Below are 21,294 nucleotides of genomic sequence, written 5' to 3'. Positions count from 1 at the left end.
CAGACGGAGGGAGGGAGGGACGAGGCCTCGGTGATCGCGCTCCCCGCTCCAGAGCTCGATTCCTCGCGGTCCGTTATGTCTTTGAGCCTGCTCCCCCTCTCGCCATGCCCGCCGCTGAACGCCACCCACCACCGCTGCTCCTCTTCTTGCCGTCGCTGCTGCTGATCTCCTGCCTGGATGGGGCGGCGAGGGCAGCAGCGGCACTGGAGGAGGGCGGCGGCCTCACGGCCGGGGCCGGAGACCCGTCCGGCACCGACACCGCCACCTCGGGCCGAGCCGCCACCCTCTCGGCTCTATCAGCAGGTAAACATAAACAAAGAGGAAGGGGGTGTTTGCTGGAGGATGGAGGGGGATGGAGGAGGGGGATGTCATTGTTACTGAAAATGGAAATCAGCTGCAGAGGAAACAGTGGGGCATGACTGATGGTGCAGGTGCGTTAATAAAGGGAGCTTTCTGCAATAAATTAGGAAATCAGGAGCACACTGATACACTGCTGGACTGGAATCAGACAGTCCAGTGTAATAGGATTAATAGGAGGAATATGGAGGTGTGGAGGATTAGGCTTTTATCTTTTTGGCCTGAGCAGGTGATGTCTTAATGGGAGACAGCGAGGGAGGGGAGTGTGGTAATCCTGTGCTGCTCTGCTGATACAGTAAGTAAAGCCTGTGTTTACATCCTGTCCCTAGTGAACACACAAAGGACAGCTGAGGCTGTGTGTGTGTGTCCGTCAATAACAGCAAACAGCGCATTGTTTATCTGGAAGCTCGTATTTAAAAGTCAGACTGCATCTCTTCTGTGCTGTCGTTCGGTTCCTGGATGTATTTTTCCACCCTCCCCGCAGAAGTGCTCGCCTCATCACTTTTTCATGGCGAGAGAAAGGTTACGGAGCACGCTGGAGGGACACGTGCAACCCAGATCTCTTCTTTTTCCTCTGGCATCTTCTTTGCAGAGCCTCAGTTTGCCCTGAAGGTCCTGGTGAGAGATCTGGTGACCCGCCAGCCCCTGTCGGGGGCTTCGGTGGACGTCTACGTCAACCACACCTTGAGGAGTTCTGTCCAGACCGGGGAGATGGGGGAGGTTCTGCTCTGGGTGGCGTACAGTCCGGGCCTCGGTCTGACCCTGCTGGGCAGCATGGGAGGCTACGTGCCCAGCCTGCTCCCCTGGAGCACCAATAAGAGACCAAGTGAGTGACCAGCAGAGGTGGGCAGATCGATACAATTACTGATATCAGTACTGGATCAATACTTTATTTCTATCCTCAAAGTTCAGTATGTAGCCCACTGAATTTTATTAAATAATTTTAATTTTCAATTACCAAGTAAATACAGGGCAGATATTACCAATACCAATATTGGTATTGGCAAGTACCAATACTGGTATATCGGTACTGGTATTGGTGAGTATTGTTATTGGTCTAAAGTGCTTTAGATACAGAATTCAGAAAGTGGGCTCACTGCCAACCTAAAAATGACCAAAACAGTAAATCATTTTTTAAAAGGTCACGTAAAAAAACCCAAAAACAAGACTGTGGAGCTTACAGTATTGCTAGCACAGTTTCCACACACTCAGACACACACACACTCGCCTGCATTATTCATTGTCATTATAGATTAATGAAGTGTCAGCGACAACACACAACTTGTCTCTGAGGTTTGTCCACGATGAGGCGATTTATGTTCCCAGTCGAGTGTAACTGAGCGTGGCGTCCTGTGCTCGCCTCATCGATCGCTCTTGGAGTCGAGGTGTCTGCCTCAGGCCGGCATGAGACCTATGCTTGTCTCAGCAAAGTGTCTTTGTCCTGCCAGAGCAGGGGGGTGGTGGGGATGTTTTTATTCTGCTGGCCTTAGTGTGGAGAAGGGGCAAGGGAGCAGGTGGTGATTCAAAGGGAAGTGGGGAGCAGGTGTTATGGAGGAGAAAATGCAGGAAGGGTGGGGGGAACAGTTGAGATCCGCTCTGCATTAGCAGAGACGCCTCCCTTTTGTGGTGCTGAGCCAGACAGCTGAACTCTGCTGTGCTCCAATGTTTGGACGCCCTCTGCTGTTGGATTTGTAGCTCTACAAGCTACCAAACCAACATTCAAACACACCAGCAGATGTTATAGGTCATGAAAACCTGACAGATCGTTGTTGTTCTTCTGTACTTGTGTTTGGCTCCTGATCTTTTTCTTTGTCCTCTGGCAGTTTTCTCCTCTGTCACGTTGCTGCTGCTCCCTCACAGTCAGGGGAACATCTGGCTGTATGAAGACTCCGTGCTCATCACCGGGAAGGTACCTGGTGAGTTCCTTCACACACACACACACACACACACACACACACACACACACACACACACACACACACACACACACACACACTGTGTTTAGGCTTTTAGTATTCAATTTACACTGCTTTAAGTAGGCTTTTGAGTGTGTTTGACAGTGTAAAGTGGACACACTTGTCAGAGACACTGAGACGAAACCAGAGGTGTCTAAACATGTGGCTTCAGAGGCTGGAATCGGTCTGCCCAGAGGTACGATTCAGCCCTCTGGATAGTTTGTAAACACTGCGCTGCTGTTCCTGGTTTGGTGCATCAGCCTTACTGCACAGAAGTAAAAATATATCCAGAGTAAACCGTCCCTCTGATGTACTCATTTCTAATTTTGTCTCCCTTGGTTACTCCCAGTGTCCTGTCTTTTTGTCAGCACCACTATGTCCAAACCATTAACCATCTTCTTAACTTTCCTTTCCATTCTTGCTGCCCTCTGTCACTCGTCTCCACCCGCTCCACCCTGCCTGTACTCTCTTGTTCACCATCTGTTACTTTTGGATGGTTGACTCCAGGTATTTAAACTCTGTGACACATGCCTCCCTCTCTAAAATGAATGTAGTGAAGCTGCTTAAGGCTAACTCCTGCAGGTATCACTGCTGTCAACCTTCAGCAAAGACAAATTCCAGATTTCAGACTGCAGAAAACTAAACAAACTGCTTTTCTGCACACAGGCTGCTCTTAGTTTAGTCAGTTTTTAATGTACTTGTGTTCTGTCACTGTGTACAGCAGCCCAGTGGGTGGATGGCAGGGCCCCTCTTCTTTACATTGAAAAGACTTTCATTAGTAAAGTGAACATACTGACTGTAAGATCAACTACCCAGTGAGGGTTCATTTTAGCTAGTTTGCTTCACAGTTAAATCGATAGATTGAAACAGCAGACCAAACTGAGCTGTATGTGGCTACTTTACAAGTGACTCAAGTTGAACTAAAGTCACTTGTAAAGATTATTTGAGTAAAGAGAAGATTCAATTACACCTTTAAAAGGAGGAGCTGTTGTGGAAGTGGTTTGCAAAGCGGCTTGCAGATGTGTAACAAATGTGCAGAAAGCTGAATCGACTTAAAAAGCACACGTGCCCAAATTCCTACTGATAACCTGCCATTTTGTTTTCACAGACAGCTCATCCCAGCCGATGGTGAAGTTCCCAAAGAACATTCTCACGATCCCGGATAAGACCAACATCTCTTCGGTGATGGCGTACCTGACTGTACCACATCCCCACCTAGCGAAGGACTGCACCAACTGCACTCCAGGCTTCATCAGCAACAAATCAGGTAAAGAAAAACATTTCCTGATCAGATTTTTTAAACGTCACAATGACATTTGGTCCAGTTAAAGAGGTACAGAATGAAAGAGATCAATCATGCCTTTGAAAAATGATGTTCCACGTCCCAGAAACCACTCTGTGGTGCTGAAGGGTCCACACACCCAGCTCACACTCCTTGTCAGTAGTGGGTTAGGGTGGTTCAGGTTTTGATCTACTGCTCCATCTACATCCCAACCTTTACCTCTGGTCATGAAATCTAGGTAAAGAATGAAAAAAGTAAGGTCGTGAATACAAGGGGCTGAGGTAAGCTTCCTCTGTAGGGTGGTTCGGCTCAGCCTCAGGGATAGGGTGAGGAACTTTAGGTGGTTTGGGTATCTGGTTAGGATGCTTCTTGGGTGCCTGTCTTTGGAGGTTTTCCAGGAACACCCAACTAGAAGGAGATCCCGGGGTTGACCCAGAACCTGCTAGAGAGATTATATATCTCGTCTGGCCTGGGATTGTTTCAGCATTCCCCAGTAGGAACTGGAAAGTGTGACTTTGGAGATGGATGGATGACTTTTTTATTGAGGTACCCAAACAATATGCTTTACCATTTACATTCCTGGCATGGACTGTTTTGCAGTTTTCAGAAGTATTGATCTGAAAGCCGTGGCAGCCATCAGCGTCCTGCTGTACTCCGGTGGCGAGGAGCTACAGGTTCGAGGACCCATCCAGATCAGTCTGCCGCTGGGCCACCACACACACCTCAGGGCCTCTGATACTGTGCCAGCCTGGGCCTTCAACCAGAAGACAGGTAGTAATGCAAATAGCAGCAGAGCAGCTGAATTACAAGACAAAGACCTAAAGAAATTTCCTCTCATGCTATTTTCTTTGCTGTTTGAAGGTGGCTGGGAGAATCATGGTCTGGGAATAGTTAAAACGGTTGGAAATGAGCTGGTTTGGACCTACACCGCTTCCCATCTGGGCTACTGGATTGCCGCCCCTCTGCCTTCATCAAGAGGTAGATACCTCATTGACCTTCATTAACACATGTGAATGCTATTTTTGTTTAGACCTGTTTCACATCTTCTTATACATTTATCCTTTTAGATTATCTGGGACATGCAAACTCTTTGGATTTCCTATCTTACCATACCTACCTGTTGGTAGGAATACTGGGTGGAACTCTGGCCATAGTGATCGGATTTCTGTCCCTGCTCTTGTGCCACTGTGGGTAAGAAACCCTTCTAGAAATGTTTTCAATTGACAGTATATGCAATGCTGATCAACAAGAGGCAGATAAAAAAGGTGTGATCTAAGAGTGCATCCATAGCTTCAAGATTGCCTTCTAATGCATCTCTAAAGAAATCATCTTAGCAGTTTTATTCTTCAGATTTGCCTGCGACTTTGCATACAGAAAATTCCTAACAATCTCAGAAAATGATAAAGCCATACAGAAATAATTACTTCAAGTTATTTCTGCTATGGGTTGTGCTTAGATTTTCACAGGACTTTAACAGTATCAGTAAATTTCTCTTTGGCCTAACTGGTTACAATGTCACTTTAAATTAGGGCTCAAACAATATGGCTCAATATGGCAGTTTTTAGTAATCAAGGAAACAGTTAACAGTTGTTTGGAACAGATATAAATTTGCTATATAAACTAAAGACAATTCTTGGGCTCAAAATTTCTAATTAAAACAAAACTTTGTTAGCTTCTGACTAGGGCTGCCATGATTAGTCGACTAGTCACGATTACGTCGACGATCGTCGACGCGTCTTTTGAAGCTTTGTAAGACGCAGGAATAAGTAGTAGGATTTAAGCGTGTAATAATGGACTGAAACGGAAGATGGCAGCACTACATGTACAAGGATGCCAGCTGCCGTTAAACCCCGAAGAAGAAGAAGCTGTGTCCCAGAATTCATAGCGCGACCCAGAGCGGCCCTGCTCAGTTTCCAACAATGGCGGCAGCTAGTTAGTTTTAATATTACTCTTATTATCCTTTCTGGGTCACAAAATAAACGTTTAACATGTTTTCAGGCGAGAATGTAGCTGTGTAAACCTTAAATATCTGCTCAGTTTATCAAGACACCACATATTTTCAAAAGCGCTCCAACGTTTTCGGAGACGTTTGTTACCCACTAGCTCGATAGCTAGCCGGGGTTCAATGCTCACTAGAGCCGGTGAGAACACCGGACTCCCGGCAAATCATTTTCAAACCCACTGCCGTTTTTCGCTATCCAGGTTAAACATGATATACAAGTCACTTAGATAACTTAAAAATTATATTGTTTGGCTTTTTTATTGTTTTATTTGTTCCTGAGTAAATCGGTTTGGCTGAGATTAAAGTTACAGTTTTTACACAGCTGAATAAACGTCAAGCAGACAACTGATCATCAGAAGTGTGAGACGCTGGAGAATATACTCCAGTGTCCTGTTATATTTTAGTTAGCAAGGAGCAGACGGCTGAGTTTATTAAACGCCACCGAAACAATCTGCAAATTTCATTAAAATTTAATAAACTATCATCTTGTCTTTATTTTTAGTTAGCACATACCTTAAACATTTAAAGCTGTAAGCTAATGATAGTTATATAAGAGCAGATGCATGCAGGTGCAATAAGCTGTACGTTTTACGTCCAATGGATGCATGATCTGATTAGTCGACTAATCGCAAAAATAATCGGTGACTAGTCGACTATTTGTGGCAGCCCTACTTCTGACACCTTTCATACAGGGAAGGCTAGGCTAGGCTAGCTGTAGCCTTAGCTTAGCCTTCCCTGTATATCGCTGCAAAAGATTGCTGGATTTTTCAGGCATTTTTAGTAAAAATGGTAGACTATGCATGCTTTTTATCAGTAAAGTAGATCAGAAGACTGTGCAGCTGCAGCACTAGGAGAAATGATTGCCATGATTGTTGCAACTCCACCATATCAGTTATCTCAACTCTGCACCATAGCACTGTATCAGCATGTTAAAGTACAATTATAAAAGACTGAACAAGGTCCAAACTGGGTCATGCAGCAGGACAATGATCTGAAGCACAGCAGCAAATCTGCAACAGAATGGCTGAAAAAGAAAAGAATCAAGTTGCTGCAAGGGCACAGTCAAACTGGGAAACTATACATGATTAAAGTAGAAGAGTGCAGGTGCACAATTAGCAGAAAGGATTGCAATGCTAGTCTTAAGAGTGACTAAACAAACTGGACCCCTCACCTTCTACCAAGCTCTTAAGACTAGTATGACCTGGATGACTGAAAACCTAAAAAGACAGATTACAATGCTTGTTGCAACTTTAGCAATATCTTCTGCCAGAGTTATGCTAACTCTCAAGAGCTGCTTAACAAGTAAATGTGCTACTCTGTGTTCGGCTTTGATAGGCTGTTAGTAATGAAATAGTGAAACAGTTCCTACTTTAAAGGTTCTTTGAGTGAGTCTGAAAAACCTGTAGACCAAAGCTTGTCCCGCTTAACTTTTGCTTCTCCCATGTACAGAGGTTCTTATCGAGAGCCCAGGAGGAGGAGGGCACGTTTTTCCAAATTGACGGTTGTAAAGAAAGACCAAACCACCTCCACCCACATGGAAGAGGGCTTGTTGTTCCGATCTGGCGACAACAGCCTCGCCACCTGCAGCATCCAGTGCGAACCGTCATCTACTCCAAGGCACAAAGCCAACTATAACATCTACGTGGAGGATCCAGGGACTCGTGCCGCGGCACCGCTTTATGAGAACATCACTCCAGATCGGATGAAGGGTCCTCAGCCGCCACCTCACTACATCAACAGTGAAGAGGTGTCTCGATTAAGGGAGAAGTCGGAGCAGAACCGGGCCAACATCAACTGCGACAACTTCTTTCAGGATAAGCTGGTCCATATCTACAACCAGCCAGTGGCCATTATTCCCGCTCCCGAGCTCTTCAGTGCTCAGGAGCAGCAGCTACCGGGCTGCAAGTCCGCCACCTTCCCCCGCAACGGAAGTGAGTATGATGCTCACTCAGAGCCTGCAAGTAAAGACAGCTACACCCAGACACTACCCAAAGTTCCTCACCACCACTCACAAGGTGGGAGCAGCCCACAGCAGAGTAACCAAGATGATCCCCAGCCTCTGGAGACGCCCCCTCAGGGGCAAGGCCCTAACAGTGTGTGGGGACGCTACAGTAACCTCCTTGAATCCTCCGTCTCTGTGCCTGGGACTCTTAATGAGGCAGCTGGCATGGAGGGCTTCAACACCGGGCACGGCGTGCCCAGTGAGTTGCAGGGGATTTCAGAGCGCACCTTGCTGGAGCTGACGCGTGGCAAGTCCTCGTCGTCTCACCCCAGAGCCTGGTTTGTCTCCTTAGACGGGAAGCCAGCAGCGCAGGTCCGCCACTCCATCATTGAGCTCCAGAGCCACCACCGCCCGCCGAGCAGCAACGACACCAGCCTGGACTCAGGGGTGGACATGAACGAGCCTCAGCAAAGCATCCGCGAGACGGAGCGTGACCGACCTTCTATCAGGGCTTCTTCCCTGCCGCACCACAGCCGTGGCGGGCGGTACGGCGAAGAGCAGGACCTGAGCAGCAGTGAGAGCGGCACCACTGCTACCTGCACACCAGAGGACCCGTCCCTGAGGAACATTTTAGATGGGAGCAGTGGGGCCATTCCGAATATTCCTGAAGAGCGTGATGGGATGGATACATCCAGCGCTCAGGAGGACAGTGAATCAAGAGGTACACCACCTCCCCGGCGCCTGAGGAAAGTGAGGGAGAAGGGGAAGACGGAAAAGAGGAGCGCCAAGCACATCCGGGAGGGCAGACCTCTGACCAAGAGAAGCTAAAGCTTCTCAGGCTTATTTCCCCACCCATCAGTGCTTCAGTTAAAATCCAAATTAAGTAATTCATATGAGTTTGTGTTCACACAGGCATTGTTGTTGTTGAGTTCTGTGATTGTACAACTTTGCCAAAGAATGCATAAGCTAGCTCAAGAAATGAATCAGCATCTGTGTCACGTTATGTAGCTGCTGTTAAGACGAGTTTGTGCACCGTGTTCTCTCATTCTCCCAAATCTGACGATCACCAGCGAGATTCCTCACAGCAGATGTCCGTGTGAACACGATGTCCCACAGTATCCGGTTCTGGCATTATAGAGGGTGCCTTCTTACTGCCTGTAATCGTTAAATAGGGTTACGCAAAGGTGGTGTGTGTCGATATTTAGTATAAAAAAAATCTGGTGAGTTTGCAGGATGGACACAGATACAGGTCAATGTGTAGTGCACTTATCCTCACCATAAATGCCTGCTGTATATTAAATAAGACGAAGAAGCTTTCCCAGTCCGCAGCACTCACATCTCGCTTTGTATCCTACTGCCTCATTCCACCTTAAATGACGCTCTGGGATTTGTTAACTAAACTGAGTGTAAGTAAAAGGAAAATGAGCTTCAGCTTTCCAACGTTTGACTGACTCCAGAACCTTTGGATTGAAATTTTGATGTACATTGTAAAGCAAAGCAAAGCTGCCATTTTGAAGTTCATGTCTGAAGTTTAAGGTTTTTAGCCTACATCTGTTTTTGAATGCATGAAAATGAATGTTTTCACCGTGCGTATGAATATATTTGCATTTTACCGTTAACGGCAATTCATCATAGATTACTTAGAGACTGAATTGTTTTCCCATTTATTTCCATTTACAGTTGTCCACATTTATTTGTATGACAAAACGTGTCAAGACTTGTTTAACGGGATTCGTAAGAGCCCAAAGAATTAGATTAACTATTGGAAACAATCAGTGGTACAGTTGCTACTTTTCTTTGAGGGATACTGTTATAAATATGCTGTTGTCACACAATGGACAAAGTGGACTTATTGTGCTACCTATTAGGTTTTAATTGATGAGGTCAGTGTATGTCTAAGTAACCTCTGCAAGGAAAAGTGCCGGCTTCAGTCTACTTTAAATACTTGCTTTCAGACAGTTTTTTTCTGCTGTTGGCTCTGGATGATGTCAGAGAGTGGGGCTGTCTTTGCCCCACCCACTTGTTGTTCAAACCCTCTGTTTGTTAGTGGAAGCCATTTAGAAGACAAATAGTCTAAGATAGGCTACTCCGGGGCTCAGTATAAGGAATATTTATTATTTTGATCCTTGAATAATGCAAAGCTACTCCAGTAGAGTCCAAGAATAATAACATGGAGATGGTAACAAGCATAGCAAGTCCTCTTTAACTGGAAGAATCTGTTGCTTCCCAATAAATTATGATTTGATTTACTTTTTTCTTAATACCTGAACATCTTTTCGGGTACAGCATTACCCTTTGAAACTAATTTCTTGACAGCATTGTGCAATTGGTGCCTTGGAGATCTGCTTTTAGCTGTACCTGCATGCCCAAATCTATTTATATATATATACTCACACAGTAGGCATCAACATAGGTTTATATTTTCTAGAGGGAGGGAAAAAAATCTGGGTTTGAATGAACGCTTCAGTTTATAATAATGGTTCTCCTCTTTTGGTCCAGAGAGTGCTTCTTTGCTACACTGATATAGTGCAGCTCAACAGAAGGCAATGCCATTGTAGCGGTCTGTGAGCTAGTTGGTCCATTGGTAAACCATTTCAACAACTGTTGGTGGTTTACTGTTAGAATGTGTACAGAGGCTCATTGTTTCCTGATACTGTATCACAGTTATTTCAATCACAAACGTATTTTCCTCTCCGGTTCACCATAAGGCTGACATTTGGTTGGATGGATAGCCATGTATATTAATGTTCCTCTCAGGATGATTTGTAAGAACTTTGCTGACCCTTAAATTTCCACGCTGCATCATCTTAAAGTCAAAGTCATAGACTGTATAAAAGATGGACCTAGCCACCAGAGCATCATCCATTGGCCTGTTAAGTGCTTCAGTGGATGAGTGTTTTCCCCAGCTGGTTTCAAACACTGTGATGTTTGAAACCAGCTGTGATGTGTAAGGTGTGGATTTGACTGAGAAACTGCTTGCTCAGTATTAAGATTTTTAAAACGAGGTTGGAACGACTATGTTCTGAAACTGGCAACTGTGTCTGTAACTTGTCAACTAGGAACTGTGGGCGGTTTTCTGTAAAGGTTTATATGACCCTAAGTCTTTTTGCAGTCAGAGGACTCGCCCCCTGCTGGATATCAGAATGCACCTTTAAGGCCCTCCTGCATTAGTTTGACCTTGTCCATCCTTTAAACAGTCCATGGTCAAATTTTTAACGGTTCAGTTCCTGCAAAACTAATAATAATGTCTGTTGTACTTTGTGTCTAACCAGCAAATATGAGAAATATTAGCTGAAATAAGATGACTAAGGCCTCATTTACACAAGACGTAGAGAGCTGATGGCGACTGCCTGGCACTGGAAGGCTGCTAGGAAAAAACAAATTCTCCAACCAAAAGAAAACTACATTAAGCTCTCCCATTATTCACTAAGGGTTTCCACAGTGGACAGTGCTGCACATTTGATTGGGCAGGATACTCTTCCTGATGCAACCCACAAGGTATTTCCTCCTGGTCTTGAACTGGGGGATCTTTTGCTTGTTGTGGGCAGTCGCTGTGGAATCCATTGCTAAGACCAGTGACCCCCTTGTAACTGCCGTTCACTATGGAAAAATGTGTTTTCCCAGATTAGCAAAAGGTTGTTGGAGGTTACTGTTGCTAGGTGAAGCTGGCTGTAACAAGATAGAGGGCCGATTTGGCGCAGAGTTTGCACGGAAGTCTCCACCTGGTTTGCAAACACTTCAAGTCTTGTCAACTACTCACGAAGCGATAGTAAAACTGTGAAGAATAGAGCACAGACTGCCTTTACAGTAAAAGTGTTGCCTTTTGAAATATGTTGGTTCAGCAGCTTTTACTTTGAATGCAAATGTTCTAGGTGGTGCTACACTTGTTCATGTTTCATTACCACTCATTGGTTGACTGGTGAGTGTTTGCAGACAAATTCCATGCAAACTGTGGACGACCGCAGTAATCTGCTAGCGACCAAAGCAATTGCAACAAGGTTTTTGAGGCAGTACCCTGTTTTGCAAACTATTTTACACAACGACAGCCAGCAACCACTCACCAACCAGTCAGGGAATACACATTTTATAAGGGGCGTGCTGACTGGTCTGCGGCCCTACAAGGCATATACATATACTCGCTTAGCATGTTAAGCTTAACTATTGTGACCATATTAGCATGCTAGCATTGAGCTCAGAGGACAACTGGTAGCATAAATCTGAGTACTTACGCTCTTAATATTTATACAAATATGAAATATTGAACAAAAAGGCCAACCATACTCTTTCATGCCTTTCCTACTTGGCAGGACAAGGCAGGTTTATCCATGTTTCCAAGAAATCTTCAGTGGGTAAATATGGGTACCCACTGAAGGTCGGGTTAAAAACCCACTAAAAGTGGGTAAAAATATCCACAATAAAACATTTAAAACTGTTGAACCATGATACAGTGTGAAAAGCAATGGTTCAAATAGCAATATTTTCAAGTAAATTCACTTTTTAAAGAGAACAGTGCAGCAAAGCTTTTACCATAATTAGTCTTCCATCATTTTACGACTCTTTGGATTTCATTCTGTACATTCACGTGTGCTCTTTTGTATGTATATAGTAAAGATTTTATGTACGATGTGACAGTGACTTAAATCATTTGTGCTGTTTTTTTCTACCATCCAGAAGTGGAGATATGCACCGGTTGAATGAAACAGATTTTGAGTGTTTTTCCCCCACAGGATTGTACAAAAAGCCTGAGCTTTGTAATTTTAAATGTAGCAACAAACTGAGCACTTGATCATTCAGTACGCTTACAGCTGAAAATATTTTTCTCCTGCTTGTCATCAGCTTTAAAAAACACAGTACACCCCCAGCCTCAGCGGCCACTCGAGGAGTCGTATGTCAACACGTTGTGCTGGTACTTCTTGACGAGTGCAACAACTCCGATCACTGCCACTTCCTGTTTTTGAACGTGATTTGTATTGATTTCCATGTATAGTGTTCCCCTTGTGTGTCTCACTATCGAATCGTCTGATTCTTCCCCAATGGACACCTCTTGTGTTTTTACCTCTGTAATGATGGTAGTGCTGTTAGTCTTGCCTTTTTTGTGCACCAAATTAATAAACTTAGTTGATACCAGTGAGAATTTATGGCTTTTTAATTAATGCTGTGTTGTAAAATACAGAAAAAATACAACTTTGCAAGCAAAAATAAATCTCATACTTGCAGATTCGAGTCTTTTTTTTTCTTTTTTTTCTTTTTTTTTACTTGATTTTGATTAAGGATTCATCTCCTGATGTTTAAAGAAACTGAAGTGCCTGATAGCACCTCGAAGTGAAGTCTGACTTTGCGGAGGTCTTCCTGTCACTGGTTCTAAAAGTCAGGGGGTTGTAAACAACATATCCATCCAAGGGGCAGGAGTTGGACTTCCAAAGGATCGGGTCCACACAGTCCATGTGGAGCTGAAATGTGTGTGCGCATGTGAAGTTGATTAAGGTGAAAATTTAGAATATGAAATAACGGTTTGGTTAATGTTCGATTTTAATATGTAAAACTTTACACAGAAAAGTTTCACCTGAAAAGCCACGTGATGCTAATTTTTAATGATTTCTTTCAACTGTTCTTGGGTGGAATGATTGTACAGCTTAAATCTTTAATGTAACTCGTCATTGCTCTTTGCAGCATTAAAGGGATTGTTTGACAGCACTCATTGAATTGACCAATACTCAGAACAATGGGAAAGTCCAAGGAACTCCAAGTGACGATCCAAGAAAGAGAATTGTTGATTTACCCAAGTTGGAAATGTTTTTTGGAGCCAACTGCAGATTCCAAGATCATCCATTTAACTCACTGTATGTAAGTACAGCTGTTATTAAGATCTATCACCACGTTTCAAAGGTCTGGAAGAAGAACCAAACTGGAAAGTATCATGACTGGTAAAGGTGATGCTTTCAAACCTGAGAACACTGTACCAGCTGTCAAGCATGGTGGTGGTAGAATCGGAGGCCGTTTTGCTGCCAGTGGTAATGATACATTACACAAAATGGTTGGAATAATGAAGGGGGAGGACTCCAAATTCTTCACTTCAAATTAGCAGCTAGATGGTTGAAACTTGGACACAGTTGGGTGTTCCAACATGACAATGATCCCAAACACATAAAAACTGCTTACAGAACGGATAAAGCAGGCTAACACTGAGCTTCTGCAATGGCCTTCCCAAAGCTCCGACCTCAACCCTGTTGAAAATTTTTGGACTGAGCTTAAAAGCCTAGATTGTGCCAAGAAACCACCCGATTTAAATGAATTCTTCCTATTCTGCCAAGAAGAGCCGTTAGATATGAGCCAGGATTATTCCAGAAGCTTGTTGGTGGCTACCAAAAGTGTCTGGTTGAGGTCCAACATGCTAAGAGACATTAAGCCACAAATTAATGGGAGTGTATATGTATAAAATCAAAGTTGTGCACACAGTTCTTGTTTTTTTAAGCTTTTAAATATAGAATTATATAACATACATTAGTTCTTTTTCCACCACTAAAAAAAAGAACAGTTCAAAGAAATCATTAAAAGCCCCCAAATACCATGAGATTCATACCCATGGGTGAGTAAACGTTTCAAAGGTTTTTACAATCTTTGACCAACCAAAAGTCTGAAAGTAACTCACATTCATGTTCTCTGGGTAGTCTGACTTTCCGCAGTAAAACCCTGAAATGATAAAGATTAAAAAGGTTGATTTAAGAGGTAGTCATGCTCATTTAGCCTTCCCACCCTGGAGTTTCCTGTTAGCAGCCTGTCATCACTGTTCCTGTTGGTAAAGCTACCGATTAGAATTTTTAGAAAGGATGCCATAACATAACTGCTGACTCTTTAGAGGGATAAAGGAGTTTTTGGAGAGGATTGTTAAATAGTTCTCCTAAAAATGGGTAAAGAGAAAAATAAACACTATGTACTATGGACAAATCAATGCATTCAACTGTTACAGTCAGTGTTTGCCTTCACACAGCTACATGTATTTAAAAAATATATTAAAATGCTCATCAATGGCTATTCCTTCCGTTGTGTCAGTGATACCAGCAGATGTGCTTGTAAGGCTCCAGCTTCTTGGTGAACACAGGGCAGGAGTGGGTATGTGGGTCACCCAGGAACACCTGAGCATCGTGACAAAGAGCAGCACATTAGCAGGAAGGATGTGAGTCATTTCTGGAGCGCTACCAGCACGCACGTCGAATCACCTTGAAGTTTTTGCTCTCTCCCTCGTCTCTGAGCAGAAATACAGTCAGGACCGTAGGACCTCAGCAGTAACATGCTGGTGTTAGGGGCGCGGTCCTGGTGGAGAATCACCACTTCACTGGGTGTGTTCCTCCACGCCATCTTCCTGAACATCCTGACCTGGCACAGCATGAGCATAAGAGCACTGTGATTTGATGGGACTCTGCTGATATTTAGCCCAGATCCTGCAGTTATAGATGTGCAGTTTAAAAACACATATAGACTAAGTAATAAAACACAAAGTGACTCTGTTTCTCTACAAAATTCTCATATGAGTACAGAAGCTCTTTACAATTAATGATTTATTTCTATGTGACAAGTCAGGACTGATGGTTGTGCTGGCATTCAGGGTTAGGCTTGGCAGCATGAGTACAAAAGTATGACGTTTGGGACACTGTCATCTACACCTTCTAGAAATACGTTAGGATTAACACAGCTAAATGACAGGAATGTCTAAGATGTTAACACCCCCTGTGCTACAAAGACGCCATCTTTTAACCCCCATGTGGCAATTTCAAAAAAGTCTTATGTTTATAAATGCAGAACTACAGAGAGATAAATCTTTGAAGAACCACAAGCTGAATTTCATTTGAATAGATCAACTTATTTGGTATATGTTGTCATTCATGGCACAGTTTAAGAAGAAATGGCAAATTTGTGGCGAAACAACGAGAAAATTATGAGCTAAAAAAATTTACACTCATAGGAAAAAAGGCTAACTCTTTTAGAAGAAAAGAAAATTTTATGGGGAAAAATGACATTAAAAAAACAAAACAAAACAAAACCCGTTAAATTGGTTAAAAAGAAAATGTTGGTTAGCAAGTTAAAATTTGTTAATTTATGAGAATGATGAATTTACAAAAATGGAAAATGACAAACTTATGAATAACATGTAAATTTATGAGTAAAAATGATGCATTAAAAAAAGTAAATTATGAGGACAAAATAATACATTTACAAAAAAAAAAAATTACAACTTTACAAGACAAGAAATTGTAATTTGGAAATTTGTGAGAAACGAAGTGTAAGTTGGAGGAAAAACTGATCTACTTACAAGGAGAAAATATGAATTTGTGAGAAAGACAAACATGCTCATAGTTTTTAAAATGAATTTGATACTTTAATTTAAAAACTTGTTTGTTTGTTTCCTCAGGATTGGTCCTCCAGTCATTCATTTTATTCTTTTTCACCATCAACTTCCACATACACCTTAACTCTTCGATTGTCACCACTTGTGTGTTTGAAATAAAGTAAAATTCACGTGTATCCAGCCTGTTTTTATTTCCTATTGAACTTAAGAATCCCAGGTTAAAGCACAGCTGACGTGACTTCCGTCTCTACGTTCGTTACTCGGTTAGTGCTACTATCACAAACAGCCTCTCTGGAGCCAAACTGCTGGATTAAACAACCCGCGACCTTTTGTATACCCGTTTTTGTTGGTAAAACTCTAAGTAGCAGCCGCAGCCGCTTCACAATCCATGCTAGGTAATGACACGGTTGTCATGGAAACAAGACTCCTGCTGGGCTCCTCCGCTGGAAGGTCCCACCGCTGACCGCTTACCAGGGGTCCAGAGAAACACCTTGAAAGCCCTTCAGAAAGCCTGGAAAACTGTTGCGCAAGAGCAGTTCAAAAACATATTTTAAAAACTATTAACAGTCTGGCTGCTTGGAAGCAAAGTATGAAGAAGTCAGGACTGAGCTGTTCGCCTGGCTTTACAGCGCAGTGACTCCCCCGTGTGGCCAGATGGGTCATTGCAGATAAACGGCAGCCTGAGTGGAAAACACAAGCAGCCATAAAATCAGGGGCTGATCTAGAGAAATTTTCTTAGGGTGGCACGAGGGTGGCGTGGAAATCAAATGGGGTGGCCAAATCAAAGCCTTTAAAACACACACACACATATGCACGTGTTACATGTGGTTAAAATGATTCAAATGCAGTAAGTATACGTGTTTAATATAAATGTAGCCTATAATTTAATTATTTTCTGTAGCAAACACAAGTAAACATTTCAGTTACATAAAGTTTGTGAATTTTTGGTTTTTATATACTGTATAGCCTGTATAATAAATAAATATGTAGCCCAATAAGTATAAAATCCAGAAAGCTACACAACATGGGGCAGTTCATTTACAAACACATGTCTAAGTAAAGTTTCAAACTGTTTTTGTTAGAAAACATCTAATTGATGCATGCTTAAATTTACACAAAATGTAAGAAATCTACACCACCATGAACAAAAATTTAAACCTAATTTTTCATGACTTGTTGCGTTAACCCTCTGAGGTCCAAAATGTAATTCGCCATTTTTGACTACTTTTGATTTGACATTTGTATTTCACCTTCAAATTGTTCTTTTGTTTATGTTTGGTTTTTTCCTTGCTTGTATCATTCTTTTCACCTCAGCCTCACGTCTGAATTTACAGTTATTTTTTCATTGACATATTGTATTAACACAACTGATCTGAAATCACACAAAAAACAAAAATCCTAGTAGTACTTATATTTTTTTTTACTGTAAAAACCACAGACATGTTTAGTAAATTATTTTCACAACTTGAAATGCAAATATAAGTTGTAAATTTTGAAAATTTCTGCACAACTTTTCTAAACAATAAAGTTATATACAACTATTTATCTAAAAATGTAGCCACTCCTTCTGGAACAAGAAATAATGCGTCGGTGCTGTGGGCTGAACCATTTGTTAATGGGGGAGGGGGGGTATCACTATGTAATATATTCAGTTTTAGAATTTATATTCAGTGTTAACTGTTGCTAGGCCCAATGCTATCTTGTTTTAATAAACAACACTGTCATATGCAAAAGTAGGGTGGCACAAGATCATTTTAGGGTGGCACATGCCACCCCATGCCACCCTTCTAGATCCACCCATGACAGATATTGCTGGTTTATTATGTTAAAAGCAGAACTGGATAAGAATTTAAGCATTACCTTGTGATGGGAAGATGTTTTGCAAAAACTAAAAAGTATTTAGTTTTTTTTAAATAAATATGCAAATAAGTTTTTTTGTTTTTTTTAAAAAAGGATCAATCTAAATTTACTAGACTTTGACTCTGCCACTCCAAAACCATAATTTTGTGGTTTTGAATCATTCTGAGGTGGACTTTTCAGATCATTGTCCTGCTGTATAACCAGTGTAGGGACTAGCGTGTTATTAAGTAACGTGTTACAGTAACTACGTTATTATTGTGGTAACGAGCACGGTAACTAATTATTATGCCAAAATCAGGAACGCGTTAATCGTTACTGGGATTTAGATAGGCTCGTTATTCGTTACTTCGTGTGGTGGCTATCGCAGAGCTTCCACAGATTCAGTAACATTAGCAAGTGGTGGAGGCCAACAGGTGGATGAGAGAAAAGGGAGGCAGGAGGAGGAGAGACCCGAGCCGGCAGCCGGTCCGAGTGTCAGGTGAACTGAACTTCAGGTAAGAAGTTATGACCTGCAGTCTATCTGGGTCAGATATAAACCAAGTTTAGTTGGAGTTTATTTTCGTTATGCTGACTTTTTCGTACTGGGTACTAGCATGAAGGAGTTTCTATACAGCTGGGTGGGTGCTATGTTACTGATGTTGAACTTTATTTTGTTCATAAGGTTAATTATTAGAGTTGCCAGCTGTCCTGTAAAAAACAGAATCGTCTCGTATTCAGAGAAAATATTACGCGTTTCGTATTGAGGTGAAGAGGAACGCAGTTTGTCCCGGACTTCAGCTACAATGAAAAAGACACAAAGCTGGAGTTATTCTGTCTCTTTACGCTGTCAGCTGCCTCTTCTTCTCTCATCCTCTCCCCCTCTCCTGTTTCTACTTCAATCATGAAACTGATCAATGATCAGCTGATCGGCTTTTCTCTCTTGTTTGTTTATCGCCCACTTGCGCCAGAAAGAAGAAACCAGTGGATGTAGCGCTAAACAACAGCAGCACGTTTAAGCTTGATCAGCTGTTGTTAGAATTTATTTAATATTAATTTCTAGTATCAGCTGAGTTTTGCTGGAGCCACAGCTGTAAAAGCTGCTGGTCATGATGTCGGTTTGGTTATCTGAGAGGGAAACATGAAGATGAAACCAGGAGATGTCCTTACTGAATCATCAGAGATGAACAGGTGATGGAGAAACAGGTTTACCTTTTAGGTGACATGAATGAGTTGAAGGGAAGTTATGAACTGTTTCTGAGAGACAAATAACACCAGGATCCTTTTTTTACGTAGCTGACAGCTGGTAACTGTGCAGGGGCGTCTAGCAAAGTTTTGCCAGGGGGGGCCAGGTAGGGCATTACAGTTTTTTCTGATTGCTTAAGCACATTTTTTGTAACTATTGGCTATTTTTGCAAAACTCTACACACAAATAAGAAAACCTGTCACCCAATTATCAAAACATTGTAGTTCTCTTGCAAAAGCGAACACAGCTAGATTAACTCTTCACACCTTCGTAAAAATGGTGTTTTCGTATCAAACAGTACACACAAGCCATCATCTACTAAGCACACAATGCACCAACTGCACACTGATGGTATGAATACAAAACACATCTGGCTTTTGCTTTTTCTGTGTACAGATGTCAATTTGAGGTCACACTTTTGTCATAGTGTCATGTAAACATACAAGGATCCAAACTTCAAGTATTGGTGTTTATTCACACTCATCAAAACCAAGACAAAGTCAGAACACAAAATAGGAATTTCACAAAAAAAAGGGAAAAAAAAGACAATCAGCCTACATCATGTCGTCTTTCTGGGTCCGGCCACAAAATTTCATCCACATCGCATGCGATATCCTCCAGTCCAAGGCACCGGGGAAAATATCTCCTTGAATGCTGTATCCAGGCCTGACATGATGCCTGGTCAATATCTCCACATGCCTCCTCCATTGCCTGTAAAAGGGCTACCTGTTGATGAGGATGACGGTCGTACACTTTCCAGCGCCAGGCAGAGAAGAACTCCTCGATGGGATTTAAGAATGGAGAGTATGGAGGGAGGTTGAGTGCCATGAAGGATGGGTGGTCTGTAAACCAGTTGCGGACCAAAGCAGCCCTATGGAAACTAACATTGTCCCATATGATGACATATCGGGTCTGCTCTGGTCTCTGAACAGTAAGCATGTCATGCAAGGTGTCCAGGAATGCAATAATGTGTGCAGTGTTGTATGGGCCTATGGTTGCATGATGGTGAACAACACCATTTTGGCTTATAGCTGCACACATGGTTATGTTACCACCACGTTGTCCTGGGACATTGATGATGGCACGGTGTCCAATAATGTTCCTGCCACGTCTCCTGGTTTTACTGAGGTTAAAACCGGCCTCATCTACAAAAAGTAGCTCATGTCCCATTGCATCTGCTTCTAGTTCCATCACTCTCTGGACAAGACAAAACAAATGCAACACATCAGGCCCATGCACAGCACTACAGTATGCACTTCCAAATTCAGAACCAATGACACTAGCTTACCTGCACATAGTCATATCGCAGTTGCTTTACATGTTCTGTGTTTCTCTCGAAAGGAACTCTGTAAATTTTCTTCATTCTTATTCTGTGGCGCACAAGTACACGACTTAGTGCAGAAATGCTTGCACTGTGTATATTTTGAAAGATGGTGTCATTATCAATTATGCGCTGCTGTATTTCGCGCAGTCTTATTGCATTATTGGCAATCACCATGTTCACTATATGGGTCTCTTGCTCTGGAGTGAACATTCTGCCTCTGCCCCCAACATCTGGACGTCTAGCAATTCTGTAAAGTAACAATTTCAGTATTTTTGCATGTATGGTACTGTTGTGTTTCTCATTAGAGTATGGCAGTGCTACAAAGTACTTACCGATTCTCATTTCGAAATGTCCTAATGATGCTTGCCACAGTGTAGCGGCTCAGTTTAGGCTGAACCCGTTGGCCAGCTTCCCTCAGGGTCATCCCATGGTTGATGACATGGTCCACTATTGTAGCTCTGATGTCATCAGTTATTCTGTTTCTTACTCTTCTTACCCTTCCTCTTTCCCCTCCTTGTCCTCTTCTTGCTCCTCCTTGTCCTCTTCCTCTAACTTCCTCTAACCCTCTTGCTTCTTCACCTCCACGTCCTCTTCCTCCAACTTCTTCACCTCCACGTCCTCTTCCTCCAACTTCTTCACCTCCACGTCCTCTCCCTCGGCCTCCTCTGATTCTCACTCTTACTGCTCCTTCCATTGTACTCCACATAGACAGCTTACCTGTGGCCTGTTTATAGTGCTTAGGCTGATTGCAAAGTGGACTAATTATCTAAAACAGTTTTCACATGTGAAAGTGTGCCAGACAGTTGGCAAAATAGTGTTAATGATAGCCATACATGTGTATAATTTTGCTAGGAGTGTGTTGGAAATTTGGTAATTGAGTGTAAGCAATGAGTTGTGTTTAAAGTTCTGCAAAAAGAGTGTTGTGCAGTGAATTGTGCCTACAGTTTTGCAAAGTGTGTGTTACAAAATTGCAAACTGAGTGCAAAGCAGTGTTTGTGCTTTTAGT

The 21,294-nt window shown here is 42.6% G+C and overlaps 1 protein-coding gene across 1 annotated transcript; it reads left to right on the top strand.

Annotated features, from left to right (window-relative positions):
• Window positions 1-12,665, top strand: fam171b (family with sequence similarity 171 member B). The gene is made up of 8 exons (XM_084921014.1): window positions 1-303; window positions 950-1,183; window positions 2,181-2,273; window positions 3,421-3,579; window positions 4,195-4,365; window positions 4,456-4,572; window positions 4,662-4,785; window positions 7,046-12,665. The coding sequence occupies exons 1-8, from the start codon at window positions 105-107 to the stop codon at window positions 8,364-8,366; spliced, it is 2,418 nt and encodes an 805-aa protein (XP_084777140.1). The 5' UTR covers window positions 1-104; the 3' UTR covers window positions 8,367-12,665.
• The last annotated feature ends 8,629 nt before the right edge of the window (window positions 12,666-21,294 follow it).

The sequence above is a fragment of the Perissodus microlepis genome, chromosome 23 (genome assembly GCF_051167445.1).
Source record: "Perissodus microlepis isolate ML-2025 ecotype Zambia chromosome 23, ASM5116744v1, whole genome shotgun sequence".
NCBI lineage: Eukaryota > Metazoa > Chordata > Actinopteri > Cichliformes > Cichlidae > Perissodus > Perissodus microlepis.
Note: the sequence above shows the minus strand (reverse complement) of the source record. Positions and strands in the feature narration are given on the sequence as shown.